General features: G+C 42.6%; 1 protein-coding gene across 1 annotated transcript in view; it reads right to left on the bottom strand.

Annotated features, from left to right (window-relative positions):
- Window positions 1-3,079: 3,079 nt before the first annotated feature.
- The window catches only part of LOC125485397 (dynein axonemal heavy chain 5-like), a 77,677-nt gene continuing 63,099 nt past the window's right edge, over window positions 3,080-17,657 (bottom strand). The window contains exons 17-18 of the mRNA XM_048608013.1: window positions 16,050-16,244; window positions 3,080-3,199 (exon numbers count right to left, since the gene is read on the bottom strand). Coding sequence (XP_048463970.1) covers window positions 3,080-3,199; window positions 16,050-16,244 — 315 coding nt within the window. The remainder of the gene's footprint in view (window positions 3,200-16,049; window positions 16,245-17,657) is intronic.

Genomic DNA, 17,657 nt, shown 5'->3' with positions numbered 1-17,657 from the left:
TCTCTCCAAAATCACTCACTGGGTCCCAGTACCAACATGTCTAGGTTCCTGGCTTGCACATCCTAGTCATGATGGGATCAGAGATAACACAGTGTCGAGCTGGAGGGACACAGCAGGCCAGGCAGCATCAGAGGAGCAGGAAAGCTGACGTTTCGGGTCGGGACCCTTCTTCAGAAGATACGTATCACTGTGTTATCTCTGACTCCAGCTTCGGCAGTTCTTACTATCTCAAGATGGGATCAGGATCCATTACTAATTCTTTTGTTAATGGTTTCATTATTTGAATATGTCACTTACTTACCAAGAAGAAGATACTACTGTGAGTAAACAGTATATTCTATTAGCAGTAAACAGTTTTCAAACCTGATCTTACTTTGTACGTCGATCCTGATTTAATAAAATTTTTTTCCAAAACATTGTCAAGTGCAGGATCCAACTCTTCTCCTACATCCTCCATAAGTAGAGGGCGACCCAGAGACAGACAGTCCTCTAGGTGGGTTCTGAAGTATTTATGATTTAATGATGTTATCTGCAGGCACAAAATTAGATTAATCAATTAGCTCAGTGAAAACCATTAGTTAAGATTAAGAAGAAACAAAAGCCACAATTTGTCTTTTGGTTCAGCAAGTGATTTCAAAAGCAACAAAAGAACACTTCACAAAATACAAGATTGTGAGAAACACTGCATAGGCTTTTTTCAAACACATTCCCTTGGACTCTCTTTCTCAATTTCACATCAATTTGTCTGACCCTTTCAACAGGCAAGCATATCAAGTGAAAACGTTGTACTTTTGTACATGAAGATTCAATGTTACTTCCTGCAGCCCAATTTTATAGGCATTACATTGATAGAAGCACAAGGAAGTGAATATAGGTCTCTCGTGAATTTAAATAGCCCATTTCATTGCAAGTGAATCATAGAATTGTGCAGCACAGAAAGAGACCATTTTCCCACTTAGGTATGTGCTAACTAAGTCAAGAAGTATTTATAATCCTTCATTGGGATATTAAAGTATCTGTTATTGCATACAAATGATCAATAGATATGATTTGATAGCCATTACAGAGAAATGGCTGCAGGATGACATAGATCGCAACATATATATCGAAGGTTGCAGCGAATTTAGGAAGGACAGGAAACTACGAAAAAGTATACATGTCAGTCTGTTAATGATGAAATCAATTCAGTAAAGAGCCAAAAAGGGACTTGGGAGTCTGAGTTCAGAATTCATTTAATGTTAATATGCAGGTTCAGTCAGCATTTAAGAAGTTAAATGCAATGTTAACATTCATTTCAAGTGGGCAAGAAAACAAGAGCAGAGATCTCCTACTGACGCTGTGTAAGGCTCTGGTCAGACTGCTTTTGGAACATTGTGAGCAGTTTTGGACTATGTATCTAAGGAAGGATGTGCTGGCATTGGATGGGTCCAAGAAGGAGGTTTACAAGAATGACCCCGAGGATGAAGGGCTTGTTGTATGAGTAGCGATTGAGGACTCTGCATCTGTACTCAATGGAGGTTAGATGGATGAGGGGGTTCTCATTGAAACTTACAGAATACTGAGAAGCTTGGATAGAGTGCATGTGCAGAAGATGCTTCCACTAGTCGGAGAGACTAGCACCCAAGGGCACAGCCTCAGAGTGAATGCACAACCATTTAGAACTGAAATAAAGAGGAATTTCTTCAGCAAGAGGGTGGTTAATCTGTGGAACTCATTGCTGCAAGGGCTGTGGAGGCCAAGTCATTTCATGTATTAACTAGAGAGATGGACAGGTTCTTGATTGGGAAGGGGATCAAGGGTTACAAATAGAAGGCAGGAGAATGGGTTGAGAAAAACATCAGCCATGATCGAATGGTACAGCAGAATTGATGGACCGAATAGCCTAATTCTGCTCCTGTACCTTATGATCTTATGGTGAGTAGTGCTAAGTCAGTTAGTAATAAATGATGAGACTGGAATATCTGGCGAAATCTGGTGTGGCTGAAATGTGATTGAGGGATGGTGTTGCATGCAATACAGGTATTTCTGCTATAATACATGTTTCATTAACGCAAATTGGCTGTAACATGAATGATAAAAAGTGGGCACTGTTTGGATAACACGAACTTTCTACTGTACAGCATAATGATTTCCCTATAACGCGATTTTCTATCCTGTGATTTTCTATAGCATCAGACCACACAAGAACACAACTTTCACATTATAGGAGAAATACCTGTCGTGAGATGCTAGACCATGAGCCTTGATTGGAGGTAGGCCCGGTCGCAGAGATAGAGCGAATGTGAGGTAGCAGAGAGAAGATTGAGGCACTTACTATTATGGAACACTAAAGGACATTAACCATCATCCTGCATTGCTAGACATTTTTCCAACATGGGTGGCATGGTGGTCAGTGGTTAGCAGTGCCGCCTCACAGAGCTAGGGACCCAGATTTGATTCCAGCCTTGGGTGACTGCTTGTGTAGAGTCTGCATGTTCTCCCCATATCTGCGTGGGCTTCCTCTGGTTTCCTCCCATAGTCCAAAGATGTGCATGTTAGGTGGATTGGCCATGGTAAATTACCCTGTATTGTCCAGGGGTCTGCAGGTTAGGTATATATCTATACTTGGTAGATTAGTCGTGGTAAATGAGCTGTTACAGGAATAGGGTGAGATGTTCTTCAGAGGGTTGGTGCAGACTCGATGGGCTGAACAGCCTCTATCTGCCCTGTAGAGATTCTATGATTATCGACACTGCACGGACCCAGGTGGGAACTTCTGACACCAGGCTGGCAGAGTCTGGTGCTATCTGTGGGGGTGGGGGTGGCACGGTGCCTCAGTGGTTAGCACAACTGCCTCATGGCCACAGGGACCCGGATTTGATTCCAGCCTCGGGCGACTGTGGAATTTACACATTCTCCCCGCATCTGCGTGGATTTCCTCTAGGTGGTCTGGTTTCCTCCCACAGTCCAAGATGTACAGGCTAGGTGGATTGGCCATGGAAAATGCAGGGTTACAGTGACAGAGTAGGGGGTTGGGTCTGGGCAGGATGGTCAGTGCGGACTCGATGGCCAACTGGCCAGCTTTCACATGGTAGGGATTCTATGGTTCATCTTCCAGGGCCTCCAGGTCCATGTTGCTGTAAAGAGGCACCACTTTCTCAGCCATATCCTTGAGCAATGTGCACAAGGCACTGTGGATGGCAGTTCCTCTCTTGCGGCCCTTGAACAAGTGCAGAACTGGGATTTAAATTTGGTGCCAATGGCACAAATTCCAGACGATTGTGGCAGCAGTGAGGACATCCGCCCTTGCAGAGCATGAGATAGCCTGACAGTGGCACCGTGGAGATGTGGAGCATACATAAAGGGTGAGCTACAGAGAATCGTGTGAGATAACTCATTGCAGCTCATGAAGGGAATCCTTCCAACAAACTCCCAAAAACTGCCAGTCAGTCAACTTTTCTTTTAATTCAGTCCTTAGAGATTAATCACAAGGGAAGAATGGAAATACAAGAGAAAGATAGCCAGAAATATAAAAACAGATAACAACAGATTCAACAGATTTTTGAAAAGAAGAGTTAAGAAGCTAAGCTGTGGTCCTATAGAAAGTGAGCCTGGAGAATTAATAATGGAAAATAAGGTGATGGCAGATGATTTGACCAGATATTGTGCACCTGTCTTCACTATTGATGATATAAGTAACGACCAAGAAGCTATAAATCAGGAAATGGAAGGGAGGGAGATTACAATCACCAGGGGAGTGGTACTGAGAAATTGTTGGAGCTGTGGTTTTGATGCACTTTGTCCGAGAGACATAAAAGAAATGACTAGTGGGATAATTGAAGCATTGGTTTTACTTTTCCAAAATTCCCAAAATTTGAGGGAAGTTCCATTTGATTGGAAAGTTGAAAATGTAACTGTTCTATTGAAAAAGGAGGGAACAGAAAGCAGCAAACTACAGTCCAGTCACTTGACAACTTTCACAGGGAAAATATTAGCTTTTATTAAATAGACTGTAACATGGCACTAAGCAAAATAAATAAGGTGATCAGACAGAGGCAACATGGTTTAGTGTAAGGGAAAACATATTTAACCAATTTCTTGGAATTCTTTGAAGAGAAATATTGTAAATAAAAGGGAATCAGTGGATATAATTTGATATTTGACAAAGTGCTACATTAAGGATTATCATGAAAACAAAAGCTCATGAGATCATTTTGGTATGAATAGAAGTTTGGCTAGCTAGCTGAAAACAGAGAGCAGGCGTAAATGGATAATTTTCTGGTTGGCAAAATGTCACACGTGATGTGTCACAGGGATCAGTGTTCGGCTCGCAACATTTAAGTTTATATAAATGATGTGGATGAAGTTACCAAAGGTATTGATGCTAAATTTGCTGAAGACACAAAGATAGGTAGGAATGCCAGTTGCAACCTGAAGCTTTCTCCATACATTGCATGGACTGCGACATACATCCTCGGGTAAGGCAAAGGGGAGGTGGGGTCTGCCGCCTAATCAACATCTCCTGGTGCTCAGACATGGCGACTCTGGCAAGATACTGCTCCCCGGACTTTGAATATCTTTCAGTGAAATGTCGTCCTTTCTAGCTTCCATATGATTTCACCTCCGCCATCCTGACATCAGTCTACATACCAACCCTGGCTGAAGTGAAGAACGCTCTGGATGAAATTTACATCATTTCAAATGCTCAGGAGACAAAATTCCCCAAACCCTTATTCATCGTGGGTACTGACTTCAACTAAGCCAACCTCAAGAAGGTGCTATTAAAACACAACCAACATGTCTCCTGCCCCACCAGGGACCAAACATCCCTGACCACTGCTTTATAACCATCAAAGACACCTACCGCTACATCCCCCGTTCACATTCTGGAAAATCAGAATACAATGCAGTGTTCCTCCTCCCAGCTTACAAGCAGAAGTTGAAATAAGAGGGTCTTTCACAGGAAGTAATACATTGCTGGTCTGAGGCAGCGGAAAAGCTTCTTATGGACTGCTTAATTTTGGTGGAATGGACCATATTCAGGAATTCAACAGGCAGCCTAGACAAATACGCTACCAATGTCACAGACTTCATTAGCAACAGCGTAGAGGACGGCGTGCCAAAGAAGTCAATCCATGTGTTCACCAATCAGAAACCCTTGGATGAACCAGGAAATCCACTGCCTACTCAAGACCAGGCATGCGGCATTCAAGTTGGACCACCCAGACCAATACAGGAAATCCAGAAATGACCTCTGCACAGGCGTTAGAGATGCCAAGAGGCAGTACCAGACCAAGCTAGAGGCCCAAACTAACCACACAGACACCTGCTGCCTGTGGCAAGGCCTACACAACATAACGGGATACAAACAAAGCAGAACAAAATAGCGGACAAAAACACATCCCTTCCTGACGCGCTCAAAGCTTTCTATGCTCGGTTTGAGGAGAATGCCAGTGGTGTGGTGTCACCTGCCCCTACAGCCTCATACGTACATGTTCCCTCTTTCACTGTTGCAGATGTCAGATTGGTTTTCCTGAGAGTCAACCCAAGGAAAGCGATAGGTCCAGATGGAGTCCCTGGCCATGCACTTAGATCCTGTGTGGACCAGCTGGCAGAGGTATTCACTGACATTTTCAACCTCTCCTTACTACAATGTAAAGTCCCCACCTGTTTCAAGAAGGCCATCACCAACCCAGTACCATCAAAAAACACACATGCAACGTGCCTCAATGTCTACTGCCCAGTGGCTTTGACCTCCATAATCATGAAGTGCTTTGAGAGGCTGGTCATGGCCCACATCAACTCTAGCCTCCTAGCCTGCCTCGATCCCTGCAATTTAGCTACTGGCCAAACAGGTCCACAGTGGACATCATTTCCTTAGCCCTACACTCATCCCTGGAACATCTGGGTAACAAGGACACCTACGTTAGGCTCCTACTCTTTGACTACAGCTCCGCCTTCAACACCATAATCCCTACCAGACTGATCTCAAAATTCTGAGACATGGGTTTCGGCTCTGCCGTCTGCAACTGGATCCTAAGCTTCATGAGCCACGGACCACAATCAGTGAAGATGGATAACAGCACCTCCTCCACAATAATCTTCAGTACTAGCGCCCTGCAAGGATGTGTTCTCACCCTCCTAACGTACTCCCTGTACACCCATGACTGTGTAGCCAAATTCCATACGAATGCCATCTGCAAGTTTGCTGATGACACCACCGTGGTAGGACAGATATCAAACAACAATGAGTCAGAATACAGGAAGGAGATAGAGGGCTTGGTGTCATGGTACAATGATAACAGCCTCTCTCTCAATGTTAGCAAAACAAAAGAATTGATCATTGACTTCAGGAAGAAAGGAGGAGGACACACCCCTATCAACATCAATGGAGCTGAGGTGGAGAGGGTTGGGAGCATCAAGTTCCAAGGAGTGCCAATAACCAACAACCTGTCCTGTACCTCCCACACAGATGCGATTGTCAAGAAGGCATGACAATGCCTCTTCTTCCTCAGGTGGCTCAGGAAATTCAGCATGTCCATAAAGACCTTCATCAACTTTTACTGATGCATCGTAGAAAGCATCCTATCCAGGTATATAACGGTTTGAGATGGCAACTGCTCTTCCCAGGACTGTAAGACATACCAGAAAGATATGTGCATAGTCCACACCACCACGGAAGCCAACCATCCAACTGTGGACTCCATTCACACAGCTTGTTGCAATGGAAATGCTGCCAATATCATCAAAGACCTCTCCCAGTCCAGTAATGCTCTCTTTCAACCTCTTCTGTCAGGGAGAAGATACAGAAGCTTGAACATACGCACCAACAGATTCAAGAACAGCTTCTTCCCTGATGTTATGAGATGCTGAATAGACCTCTCTAATTTCAAATAATGTTGACCTTGCTAATGTTGATCTTGCTTTGTGCACCTCCTGTGCAGCTGTAACTTGTAACTCTGTCTAAGCACCCTATGAACTGTATGTACTTGTTTGCTATGATCTGCCTGTACTGATTGCAAAACAAAACTTTTCACTGTACTTAGGTACATGTGACTACATTAAATCAAATTAAAATCAAGAGAACATAAGGAGGCTACAAAGAAATACATATATATATGTGTGTAATATATTTTTATAGATATATATATATAGGCTATTGATGAAAAATACACATTTGTATTGCATTGATCGAGATAATCTGCAAGAATATCAACATAAGGGAAAACCAACTGCATGAGAGAAGAGAGCTAATTGATTGGCAATCAAGTGGCCTATGATTGATAGAGATGTTGTCATGGAGAATGGAACCTTGAAGCAGAAGTTGATCGATTCTTGAGAACCAATAGTGTGGTAGGTTATTAGGAATAGGCAGGAATTTGTAATATTGAGCTTAGCAATGATCTTACTGAATGATGGAACAGGTTTAAGGGGCCAAGAGGCTATCCTCTGCTCCTAATTTGTAAGTATGAAGAAAGGAAAGGAAAGGAAAGGAAAATATAAGAAGGAAAGAATGGAAAGAAGTCTTGAAGAGCTTTACAACCCATGAAATACTTTTAGAGTGTAGTCACAGTTGTAATGCAGGAACCAGAGGCATACTTTGCACACAACACCAACCTTGCTTTTTTCACAATGGTGCTATGGTGCATTTTTCATATAATTCAGAGGACAGATATGGCCTGGCTTTAATGCCTCATCCAAGTAATAGCACCCCTGACAGTGCTGTATTCCATCACTCAAGTAAGGCACGAATGTTCTTCTTGCCTCTGCAACTGACCATTGGCAGCCACCTTCCTACCACTTCTCCTATGGCAAAGTTGCAACTCATCCCCCTTCCCCAAGCAGGTGAAGTTACTGAGGTGGTCTGTTACCTGCAGCTGGGGACTGCTGCTGAGGATGGGTTGGGGGAAGAGGCCTTTTGCTGAAGCAGCAATATTTGGCTTTAGTCACAGCAGCATTTTGCAAGATCGGGAAGGGGTCAAAGACATCATTTTTTGCTGAGGCTTGGAGCCTTTTGTCCCTTTGAAAGTCCCCCTGAGGTTTAGAGGGTTCTTTGCCCAGGCTGGTCCTTTGCCAAGATTTGGCGGGGGGGGGGGGGACTTTAAATGGGTCCTGGGGTTCAGTCTGCTGAGATCTCTATTTTCTAGGTCCAGGTAGGAGGGGGCTTCTGCCAGGGGAGGGGATATAGCTGAAAGAGGGGTGGAATGTTTCAGGGGAAGAGGGAAGAATGAAAAGGCTGCTGGAGAATGGGTGGGAAAGGGGATGTTGTAAGAGAGGATGGGGAGTGGATGAGGCTTGCAAGGCCATGTGTGGGAGAAGGTAGCTGCAAGGTGAAGGAAGAATGAGACAGTGAGTTGGGGGGAAGGTCGCTGGGGAAAAAGGAAGCTGAAAGGGTTGATTGGGAAAGAGAGAAAGGGATATGGGGAGAGGTGAGCAAGTGGAGTGAGAGAGTTGCTGCAAAGAGAGAGAAGAGTTTTAAACCAGTCAGCAAATGAATACTGAGCTGACTGGGTGGCAGGAAGATTTGAAATCACTGTTGGAAGGAATTCCTTAGAAATGAATGTGGAATCTCTAGCTTAAGGCTGTTTCAGTTCAGGAGCTATGATATGGAGTAAAATGTAGTGGACAATATTATAGTAAACAATGTGTCAATTGTTAATTCAAATCTGAGATACAATAAAAAGGGCAGTAACTGCCAATTAAATGTTCCAGCTCTGTGCATAAGTAATGGAATAGCATTAGCTGTGACCTCACCAGTCTGAGGAAGATATATTCATGATGATGGATTGTTGTGAGTAGAATTGCACATCAATTATTTGAAAAGACATTTGTCGTCAATTGTAGTGTCAATGGAAATTAGATCTTCCGTTGGGTGTTCTGGCTTTAAGTTTAACAAGGTGTTGAGAATTATTGAGGGCATGGATTAATTCTTCTAATTGTATTTCTGTGTGAGTCCAAATACCCCACATGTTAATACAATTACAAAAACGTTTGTTCCTGTGTGATTATATCACCTAATATGTGAGTTCATGTGAATGAAACTACAAAAAAAAGCCCCTGTAATTCAAATAATAGTTTTTTAAAAAATCATAGAACATAGAACATAGAACATAGAACATTACAGCGCAGTATAGGCCCTTCGGCCCTCGATGTTGCGCCGACCTGTGAAACCAATCTGAAGCCCATCTAACCTATATTATTCCATTATCATCCATGTGTTTATCCAATGACCATTTAAATTCCCTTAAAGTTGGCGAGTCTACTACGGTTGCAGGCAGGGCATTCCACGCCCTTACTACTCTCTGAGTAAAGAACCTACCTCTGACATCTGTCCTATATCTATCACCCCTCAATTTAAAGCTATGTCCCCTTGTGCTAGCCATCACCATCCGAGGAAAAAGGCTCTCACTGTCCACCCTATCTAATCCTCTGATCATCTTGTATGTCTCTATTAAGTCACCTCTTAACCTTCTTCTCTCTAACGAAAACAGCCTCAAGTCCCTCAGCCTTTCCTCATAAGACCTTCCCTCCATACCAGGTAACATCCTGGTAAATCTCCTCTGCACCCTTTCCAATGCTTCCACATCCTTCCTATAATGCGGCAACCAGAACTGTACGCAATACTCCAAGTGCGGCCACACCAGAGTTTTGTATAGCTGCAGCGTGATCTCATGGCTCCGAAACTCAATCCCTCTACCAATAAAACCTAACATACTGTATGCCTTCTTAACAACGCTATCAACCTGGGTGGCAACTTTCAGTGATCTATGCACATGGACACCGAGATCTCTCTGCTCATCCACACTACCAAGAATCTTACCATTAGCCCAGTACTCTGTATTCCTGTTAGTCCTTCCAAAGTGAATCACCTCACACTTTTCCACATTAAACTCCAGTTGCCACTTCTCAGCCCAGCTCTGCAGCTTATCTATGTCCCTCTGTAAGCTGCAACATCCTTCCGCACTATCCACAACTCCACCGACTTTAGTGTCATCCGCAAATTTACTAACCCATCCTTCTACGCCCTCATCCAGGTCATTTATAAAAATGACAAACAGCAGTGGCCCCAAAACAGATCCTTGTGGTACACCACTAGTAACTGAACTCCAGGATGAACATTTCCCATCAATCACCACCCTCTGTCTTCTTACAGTTAGCCAATTTCTGATCCAAACCACGAGATCACCCTCAATCCCATGCCTCGGTATTTTCTGCAATAGCCTACAGTGGGGAACCTTATCAAATGCTTTACTGAAATCCATATACACCACATCAACCGCTTTACCCTCATCCACCTGTTTGGTCACCTTCTCAAAGAACTCAACAAGGTTTGTGAGGCACGACCTACCCTTCACAAAACTGTGTTGACTATCCCTAATCAAATCATTCCTTTCTAGATGATTATAAATCCTATCTCTTATAATCCTTTCCAACACTTTACCCACAACTGAAGTAAGGCTCACTGGTCTATAATTACCAGGGCTGTCTCTATTCCCCTTCTTGAATAAGGGGACAACATTTGCTATCCTCCAGTCTTCTGGCACTATTCCTGTAGACAACGACGACATAAAGATCAAAGCCAAAGGCTCTGCAATCTCCTCCCTAGCTTCCCAGAGAATCCTAGGATAAATCCCATTTGGCCCAGGGGACTTATCTATTTTCACACTTTCCAGAATTGCTAACACCTCCTCCTTATGAACCTCAATCCCATCTAGTCTAATAGCCTGTATCTCAGTATTCTCCTCGACAACATTGTCTTTTTCATGTGTGAATACTGACGAAAAATATTCATTTAGCGCCTCTCCTATCTCTTCGGACTCCACGCACAACTTCCCACTACTGTCCTTGACTGGCCCTAATCTTACTATAGTCATTCTTTTATTCCTGTCATACCTATAGAAAGCTTTAGGGTTTTCCTTGATCCTACCTGCTAAAGACTTCTCATGTCCCCTCCTGGCTCTTCTTAGCTCTCTCTTTAGGTCCTTCCTGGCTAACTTGTAACTCTCAAGCGCCCTCACTGAGCCTTCACGCCTCATCTCTACATAAGCATCCTTCTTCCTCTTGACAAGAGATTCAACTTCTTTAGTAAACCACGGTTCTCTCACTCGACCACTTCCTCCCTGCCTGACAGGTACATACTTATCAAGGACACGCAGTAGCTGTTCCTTGAACAAGCTCCACATTTCAATTGTGCCCAGCCCCTGCAGTTTCCTCCACCATCCTATGCTACCTAAATCTTGCCTCATCGCCTCATAATTGCCTTTCCCCCAGCTATAACTCTTGCCCTGTGGTATATACCTATCCCTTTCCATCACTAAAGTAAACGTAACCGAATTGTGGTCACTATCACGAAAGTGCTCACCTACCTCCAAATCTAACACCTGGCCTCGTTCATTACCCAGTACCAAATCCAATGTGGCCTCGCCTCTCGTTGGCCTATCCACATACTGTGTCAGGAAGCCCTCCTGCACACATTGGACAAAAACTGACCCATCTAAAGTACTCGAACTATAGCGTTTCCAGTCAATATTTGGAAAGTTAAAGTCCCCCATAACATCTACCCTGTTACTTTCGCTCCTATCCAGAACCATCTTTGCAATCCTTTCCTCGACATCTCTGGAACTTTTCGGAGGCCTATAGAAAACTCCCAACAGGGTGACCTCTCCTTTCCTGTTTCTAACCTCAGACCATACTACCTCAGTAGACGAGTCCTCATCAAACGTCCTTTCTGCCACCGTAATACTGTCCTTGACTAACAATGCCACACCTCCCGCTCTTTTACCACCTTCCCTGATCTTACTGAAACATCTAAACCCCGGAACCTGCAATAACCATTCCTGTCCCTGCTCTATCCATGTCTCCAAAATGGCCACAACATCAAAGTCCCAGGTACCAACCCATGCTGCAAGTTCACCCACCTTATTCCGGATGCTCCTGGCGTTGAAGTAGACACACTTCAAACCACCTTCCTGCCTGCCGGTACACTCCTGCGACCTTGAAACTTTATTCATGACCTCACTACTCTCAACCTCCTGTACACTGGAGCTACAATTCAGGTTTCCATCCCCCTGCTGAATTAGTTTAAACCCTCCCGAAGAGCATTAGCAAATTTCCCCCCCAGGATATTAGTACCCCTCTGGTTCAGGTATAGACCATCCCGTTTGTAGAGGTCCCACCTACCCCAGAATAAGCCCCAATTATCCAGGTATCTGAATCCCTCCCTCCTGCACCATCCCTGTAGCCACGTGTTCAACTGCTCTCTCTCCCTATTCCTTGCCTCGCTAGCACGTGGCACGGGTAACAAACCAGAGATAACAACTCTGTTTGTTCTAGCTCTAAGCTTCCACCCTAGCTCCTTGAATTTCTGCCTTACATCCCCATCCCTTTTCCTACCTATGTTGTTGGTGCCTATGTGGACCACAACTTGGGGCTGCTCCCCCTCCCCCTTAAGGATCCCGAAAACACGATCCAAGACATCACGGACCCTGGCACCTGGGAGGCAACACACCAACCGCGAGTCTCTCTCGTTCCTACAGAATCTCCTATCTGTCCCCCTAACTATGGAGTCCCAAATGACTAATGCTCTGCTCCTCCTCTCTCCCCTTCCCTTCTGAGCAACAGGGACAGACTCTGTGCCAGAGACCTGTACCCCATGGCTTACCCCTGGTAAGTACCCCCCCACCCCCCCAACCAACAGTATCCAAAAAGGTATACTTGTTATTGAGGGGAACGGCCAAGAAGAGCCCTCGAGAAATTAAATTATTTTGGCCCATTGAAGCAAGTCATTTGTGAATGTGAACCAAACATTGAATCATGTCTCCTATAAAAAGCAGGGGCTGGATTTTCATCTCAGGGCTGTGAAATGTGAGTCAAGTCCTTTCATGGCTTCCAAAACATACATCCAACTTATGACTTGCTTTGACTAGATGTTTTGTTTTTTATCCCACAACATTGGAGCTTGTACTGCTATTTGCAAATTCCTCAATGGAATACAGGAGAAGTGCAGGTAGAGGTGGGGAAATGGATTTGGGGGTACAGAGGGTGGGGGAAGGGTATCAATTTCACTTCTTGGAGACTGAAGCCCAATATCCTAAATCTCACCTATACCTTCAGCCACAACCCCTTTCCCCTCCATGTACCTTTCATCGTCACATACCCAACATACACTTATTAGAAGCCATTGAATAGCAATAGGAATTATGTTAAATGCAGGCCAGTGAAAAGCTAATGCAAATCTTAATACAAAAAACTGGTTAGTAATTCATTAACAATGCAACAAAAACAGTGTGGTCCTATAGAAAAAAATTAATCCCTTAAGTGGCCACTAAATTGTACAAACAGACAACCATGAGGGCAGAAACAATATCAAAAGCTCATTGTCTTATTACAAGCTCTTTTAACTGTCAGTCATTCCCCTGGGCAGCTGTGTTAACAAACCATCTGCTGGGGTCCAGTCAGTCATAGCTTTTGGAACTCAGACCAGCATTCATAAATCCCACAGCTGTCAAAAGCTTAGACTGCAGCTGCAAGACCCTGAAATTGTAATCTCAGATCGTGTTATATTTCATTTCAAAGCAGTTGCTTGTCAATCAATGGAGGGGGTGTGCAGATGCTTGTATTTTTTAAACGTTCAACAACAGGAGTTTTGCTTTCAAAGTCAAAGTTACATAGAGATTAGTGCCACCATATTAACCGTTTATCGACATTTTGAATGTAATATGCCACTTCTTGCAACGGAAAAAAATATTGTAATGCATGTCAATGCTTACATAATGCTGTCACTGTCAATGTAATTATCAACTTACATTTTTAGAACGCAATCCTGTGCTGAATAACTGCACTAAAAAAAGACTCATCAAAATACAATGAAGCATCTAACAATGACATTTGAAGCTGTCCAAACATTCAAAACTTACCTGTCAGAATGTTGCTGTCTCCTCAGCTGGGTTTCGCTCATCGTCACAAACTCTCCAAGGAGTGCTTTTTTTTTGGTGGGTTTCCAAAGCCCACACCAGAACATTACAATAATAGGTGGAAAACAATGCAATTTTCCTGTTGGACTCTGAATTCGGAAAAGATGCATGTGCATTTTGCAACCAAAGTTTTCCTGATCTACAAAAAGGCCACACTAAAATGGTGCGGGATCAGGAAGGTACAGATGGAAATTGCTTTTCCTGCAAAAAAAACATGCAATCTGCATGCTGTGAGCTGATTGCACCTCTGTGAAAAGATGAAACTTCAGCCTCAGATGTACTTTGACCCAACTACACTAGTCCAGTGATCCCCACATCCAGTTCACACAGGCAAATAATTTCAACATCATCGTGCTTGTTTATGTGAGAAGCAGATTTTTGTGTTTTGCATTATAGAGACATTCTGAAATAAAAACAAAAGTTGCTGGAAATATTTAGCATGTCAGGCAGTGACATCTTAGGTCAATGAGCTGTCATCAAAACTGGAAAGGTTAGAGATGTAATAGATTTTAAGCAAATGCAGTGGTAAGAAAAGGAGTAGGGATGGTGAAAAAAAGAAGCAAATGGTAGATCTAAGACAGAATGGAAGATAGGAGAGAAAAATGGCAAAGGGGAAAAGAGACAACAATGAAGCAAGTGAAGATTCAGAAAAGGGCCTCAAATATTCAGTCCAAAGAAACAGCTCTTCCTGCCCTCTCTCCTTTCTCTGCCTCTGTATTTATTTAAACCATCTCTAACATTTGCCTAGTTCTGATGATGGGTCTTCAATCTGGTATACAACTGTTTCCATTTCCACAGATGCTACCTGACCTATTGAATATTTCCAGCATTTTGTGTTTTTATTTCAGAGATCTGGAATCTGCTGTCTTGCTGTTCAAACATTTTTTTGCATGGGTGTTTAAATAAGAGAAAGAAGGAGTCTGGAAATAGAATGAGGAATGCAAATGAAGTTATTAGTTAGCTATTCCTTTTATATTTTTTAAAATAAAAGAATGTTTATAAAGGAATATGATGCTATAAGCTAACTTGCTTTCTGTGCTAACTTTTATATTCCCATAAATCAATCTTCAAAAATTTATTTTTGCGTAATTAAGGCTTTTATTTGTATAGTTCCTTACCACGTCTTTGAAATATCTCAAAAGCTTGCCACACAATTGCTTTGAAGTGCAGTCACTGTTATGTTAGGCAAACATGAAACCCATTTCACATAAAACAAGACTCTACAAACAGCAATGAATAATATGAGGTGAATTACATTTTGTAATGTTTATAGAGGGATATATTCTAGTGGAGGTACATTGAAATGATCTGCCAACCTTAATAAAAGCATTGAATGTGCATAGACATATTCTCAATTATTTAAATCATTGCCGTTTCAAATATTTATAATTTAAATTTTAGCTCAGGATATGTGCCTGCTTTTTCTGCTTGACTGTTTCTGGCACAATTTGGTAGTGTTAAAAATGTTGCATTGAAAACAGTGCCTGTGTACATAAGTACGCAGGGTGAACGAATTACTATTGAATATTTCTACTAATTGTATTCATTTGCAACATCCAAAGAGGCTTCAATAGTTAAAGTTGGCTCTTTTATGTGAAAAAAACACTAAACAGTACGAATCAAAAGTATTTAAGTGTGTTTTTGTTGTTGGGATTTACTAAGAAACTATCTAATATACCCCAATAACATCAGAAAATAATTTCTTTAGTGACTAGGTGGGACTTGAAATTGGGCCTCCTAGCTCAGAAGAACACTACCACTGCACCACAATACTCTTCGTGTGGCAAAGCATTTTCAGCTGTTTTCATCAAACTTCATCAATTTATCACTTTTAAATATACGGAAACAGTTTTTGAAGCAATTTTTTTTAATTTAAAAATTCAGTTTAAAACACTACCTGATCGCACTGGTTCACAGCAGATATTCTGTTTGGCAATATGCCAATCAATTTAATTGGAAACTCAGTGTTTGGGGTGGGGGGAGAGTTCACTTTTCAAAACAGGTATAATTTTGTGCGCAATTTGTGCCTAAAACAAGAATTAATTTCAAGATAAACATCCTGGCCTATAACATATAACACCATTTCCCCAGACTTGCCTGCAACTCATTGTTCTTTTCCTTATTCTTAATCCAGATCTTGCCTTGTCCTTGTGGGTCAATCAGAAGTGGATACCTGGTTGCTTTGGTTACTATGATACCATTCTGGATTGACAAGTCATCACTTGGAAGTCCCTGAAGGTTCCATTCACCAATTGTAGCATTATCAACCAACATACTGATTAGGTTGATGTCCTGGAGGTTAAAATAAATGAAAACCATTAAAGGTTCTACAACTAATATTAGTAATTGACTAATTAGCAATAAACAAAAGTATCTATTTCCCAAGCTCCTTTTTTTTTCAGGTACGCTTAGAGGCAATGGTACAATATAGTGGAAAAGCAGCAACCGCAACTTCTGAGAATTACTAATGGTCTTGTAGATTTTCTTTGCTTTGCTCTAAGTGTGCATTTTTAAGGGTGAATAACATCACTACCTGAGAGAAAGTCAGTCAGATCATGTGCCAATCAGGTGGTTCAATGCTGCTGCTGGAAGGGATTCTCAACCTAACAGCCATGAAGTCCTGCTCTGCCTGAAGTTGCCAACCAATCAGAAGCTGCAGAGAGCCATGGAAGCCTTAGGCTGTTCAGCCACGAAGGCTGGGATCAGCAAGAAGGGGCATCACTGGGTGGGGGCCACAGGGTGTTGGGAGTTTGGAGGACTCGGCAAGGATAGAGGGGTGGTTTTCAGTAGCCCAATGTGGTCGCTGCCCCATCTGTACCCTAATTCTTTCCAGTTTAGCACCAGTGAAGGCAGTTAGTTGGATCAGTAGCAGGTTGAGACCCTGAAATGGTGATTAATTGAAGACTTAAGGGCCTTAACAGGTGGTAGGTTGGAAAGGTGACCAGTGGGCGTTCAATGGAGCTTCTTGTTCAGAACCCGATGGCTGAGGTAATGAGAAGGGCAGAGATCTCCTTCTAGTGCCAACCTGCCTGATTATGTGCCCTTCCCACACCTGCCACTTCAAAGGAAGGGAAAACTCCACCCTGTATTTAAGAATGACCATCTTCTACTTGCTTCCAACACACATTTTAAAAACAAAATAGAACTATCTCCCTTTCGTTGGGTTTTCAACATGACTTGTCTGAGAAGACTAGAGATCCATTGGCAGATAAAGGAACAGGAGCAGGCCATTCGGCCCATCGAGCCGACCCTACCATTCATTATGATCATAGCTACGTGAACACCTTTGCCCATCTGATACCCATAACCCTGTGCAGCACTGGTAATCAGAATGGCATTTGCCAATTTATTCTGAAACCAGCTTTTCAGCTATGTGTGACAATATTTGGTGTGATTTGCTTTGTTCATTTCCCTTGCTGCAGGAATGAATTAAGTCTTGTAATCTCAGACAATAAAACAACAGCTGAGAATCCTAGTTGGCGCAAGCTGTTATGTTTTTGAATAAATTAAAATGCTCCGATGAGGGATCACTGGACCCAAAATGTTTCTGACTGTCTGTTACTTGAGATATTTTTGAGTTTCAGGCCACTCGCACAGCTGGAATTAGCTCTCGATCATCTCAGAGACATTTTACCAGATTTTGTTTGAAGAGTCATAATATCTTTGAACAAATATTTTCAGATTATTTCACTTATCTGCTTCTAT

The sequence above is a fragment of the Rhincodon typus genome, chromosome 2 (assembly GCF_021869965.1).
Source record: "Rhincodon typus isolate 14 chromosome 2, sRhiTyp1.1, whole genome shotgun sequence".
NCBI classification, from domain to species: domain Eukaryota; kingdom Metazoa; phylum Chordata; class Chondrichthyes; order Orectolobiformes; family Rhincodontidae; genus Rhincodon; species Rhincodon typus.
The sequence above is the reverse complement of the archived record's forward strand: the minus strand, read 5'-3'. Positions and strand labels throughout refer to the sequence as shown.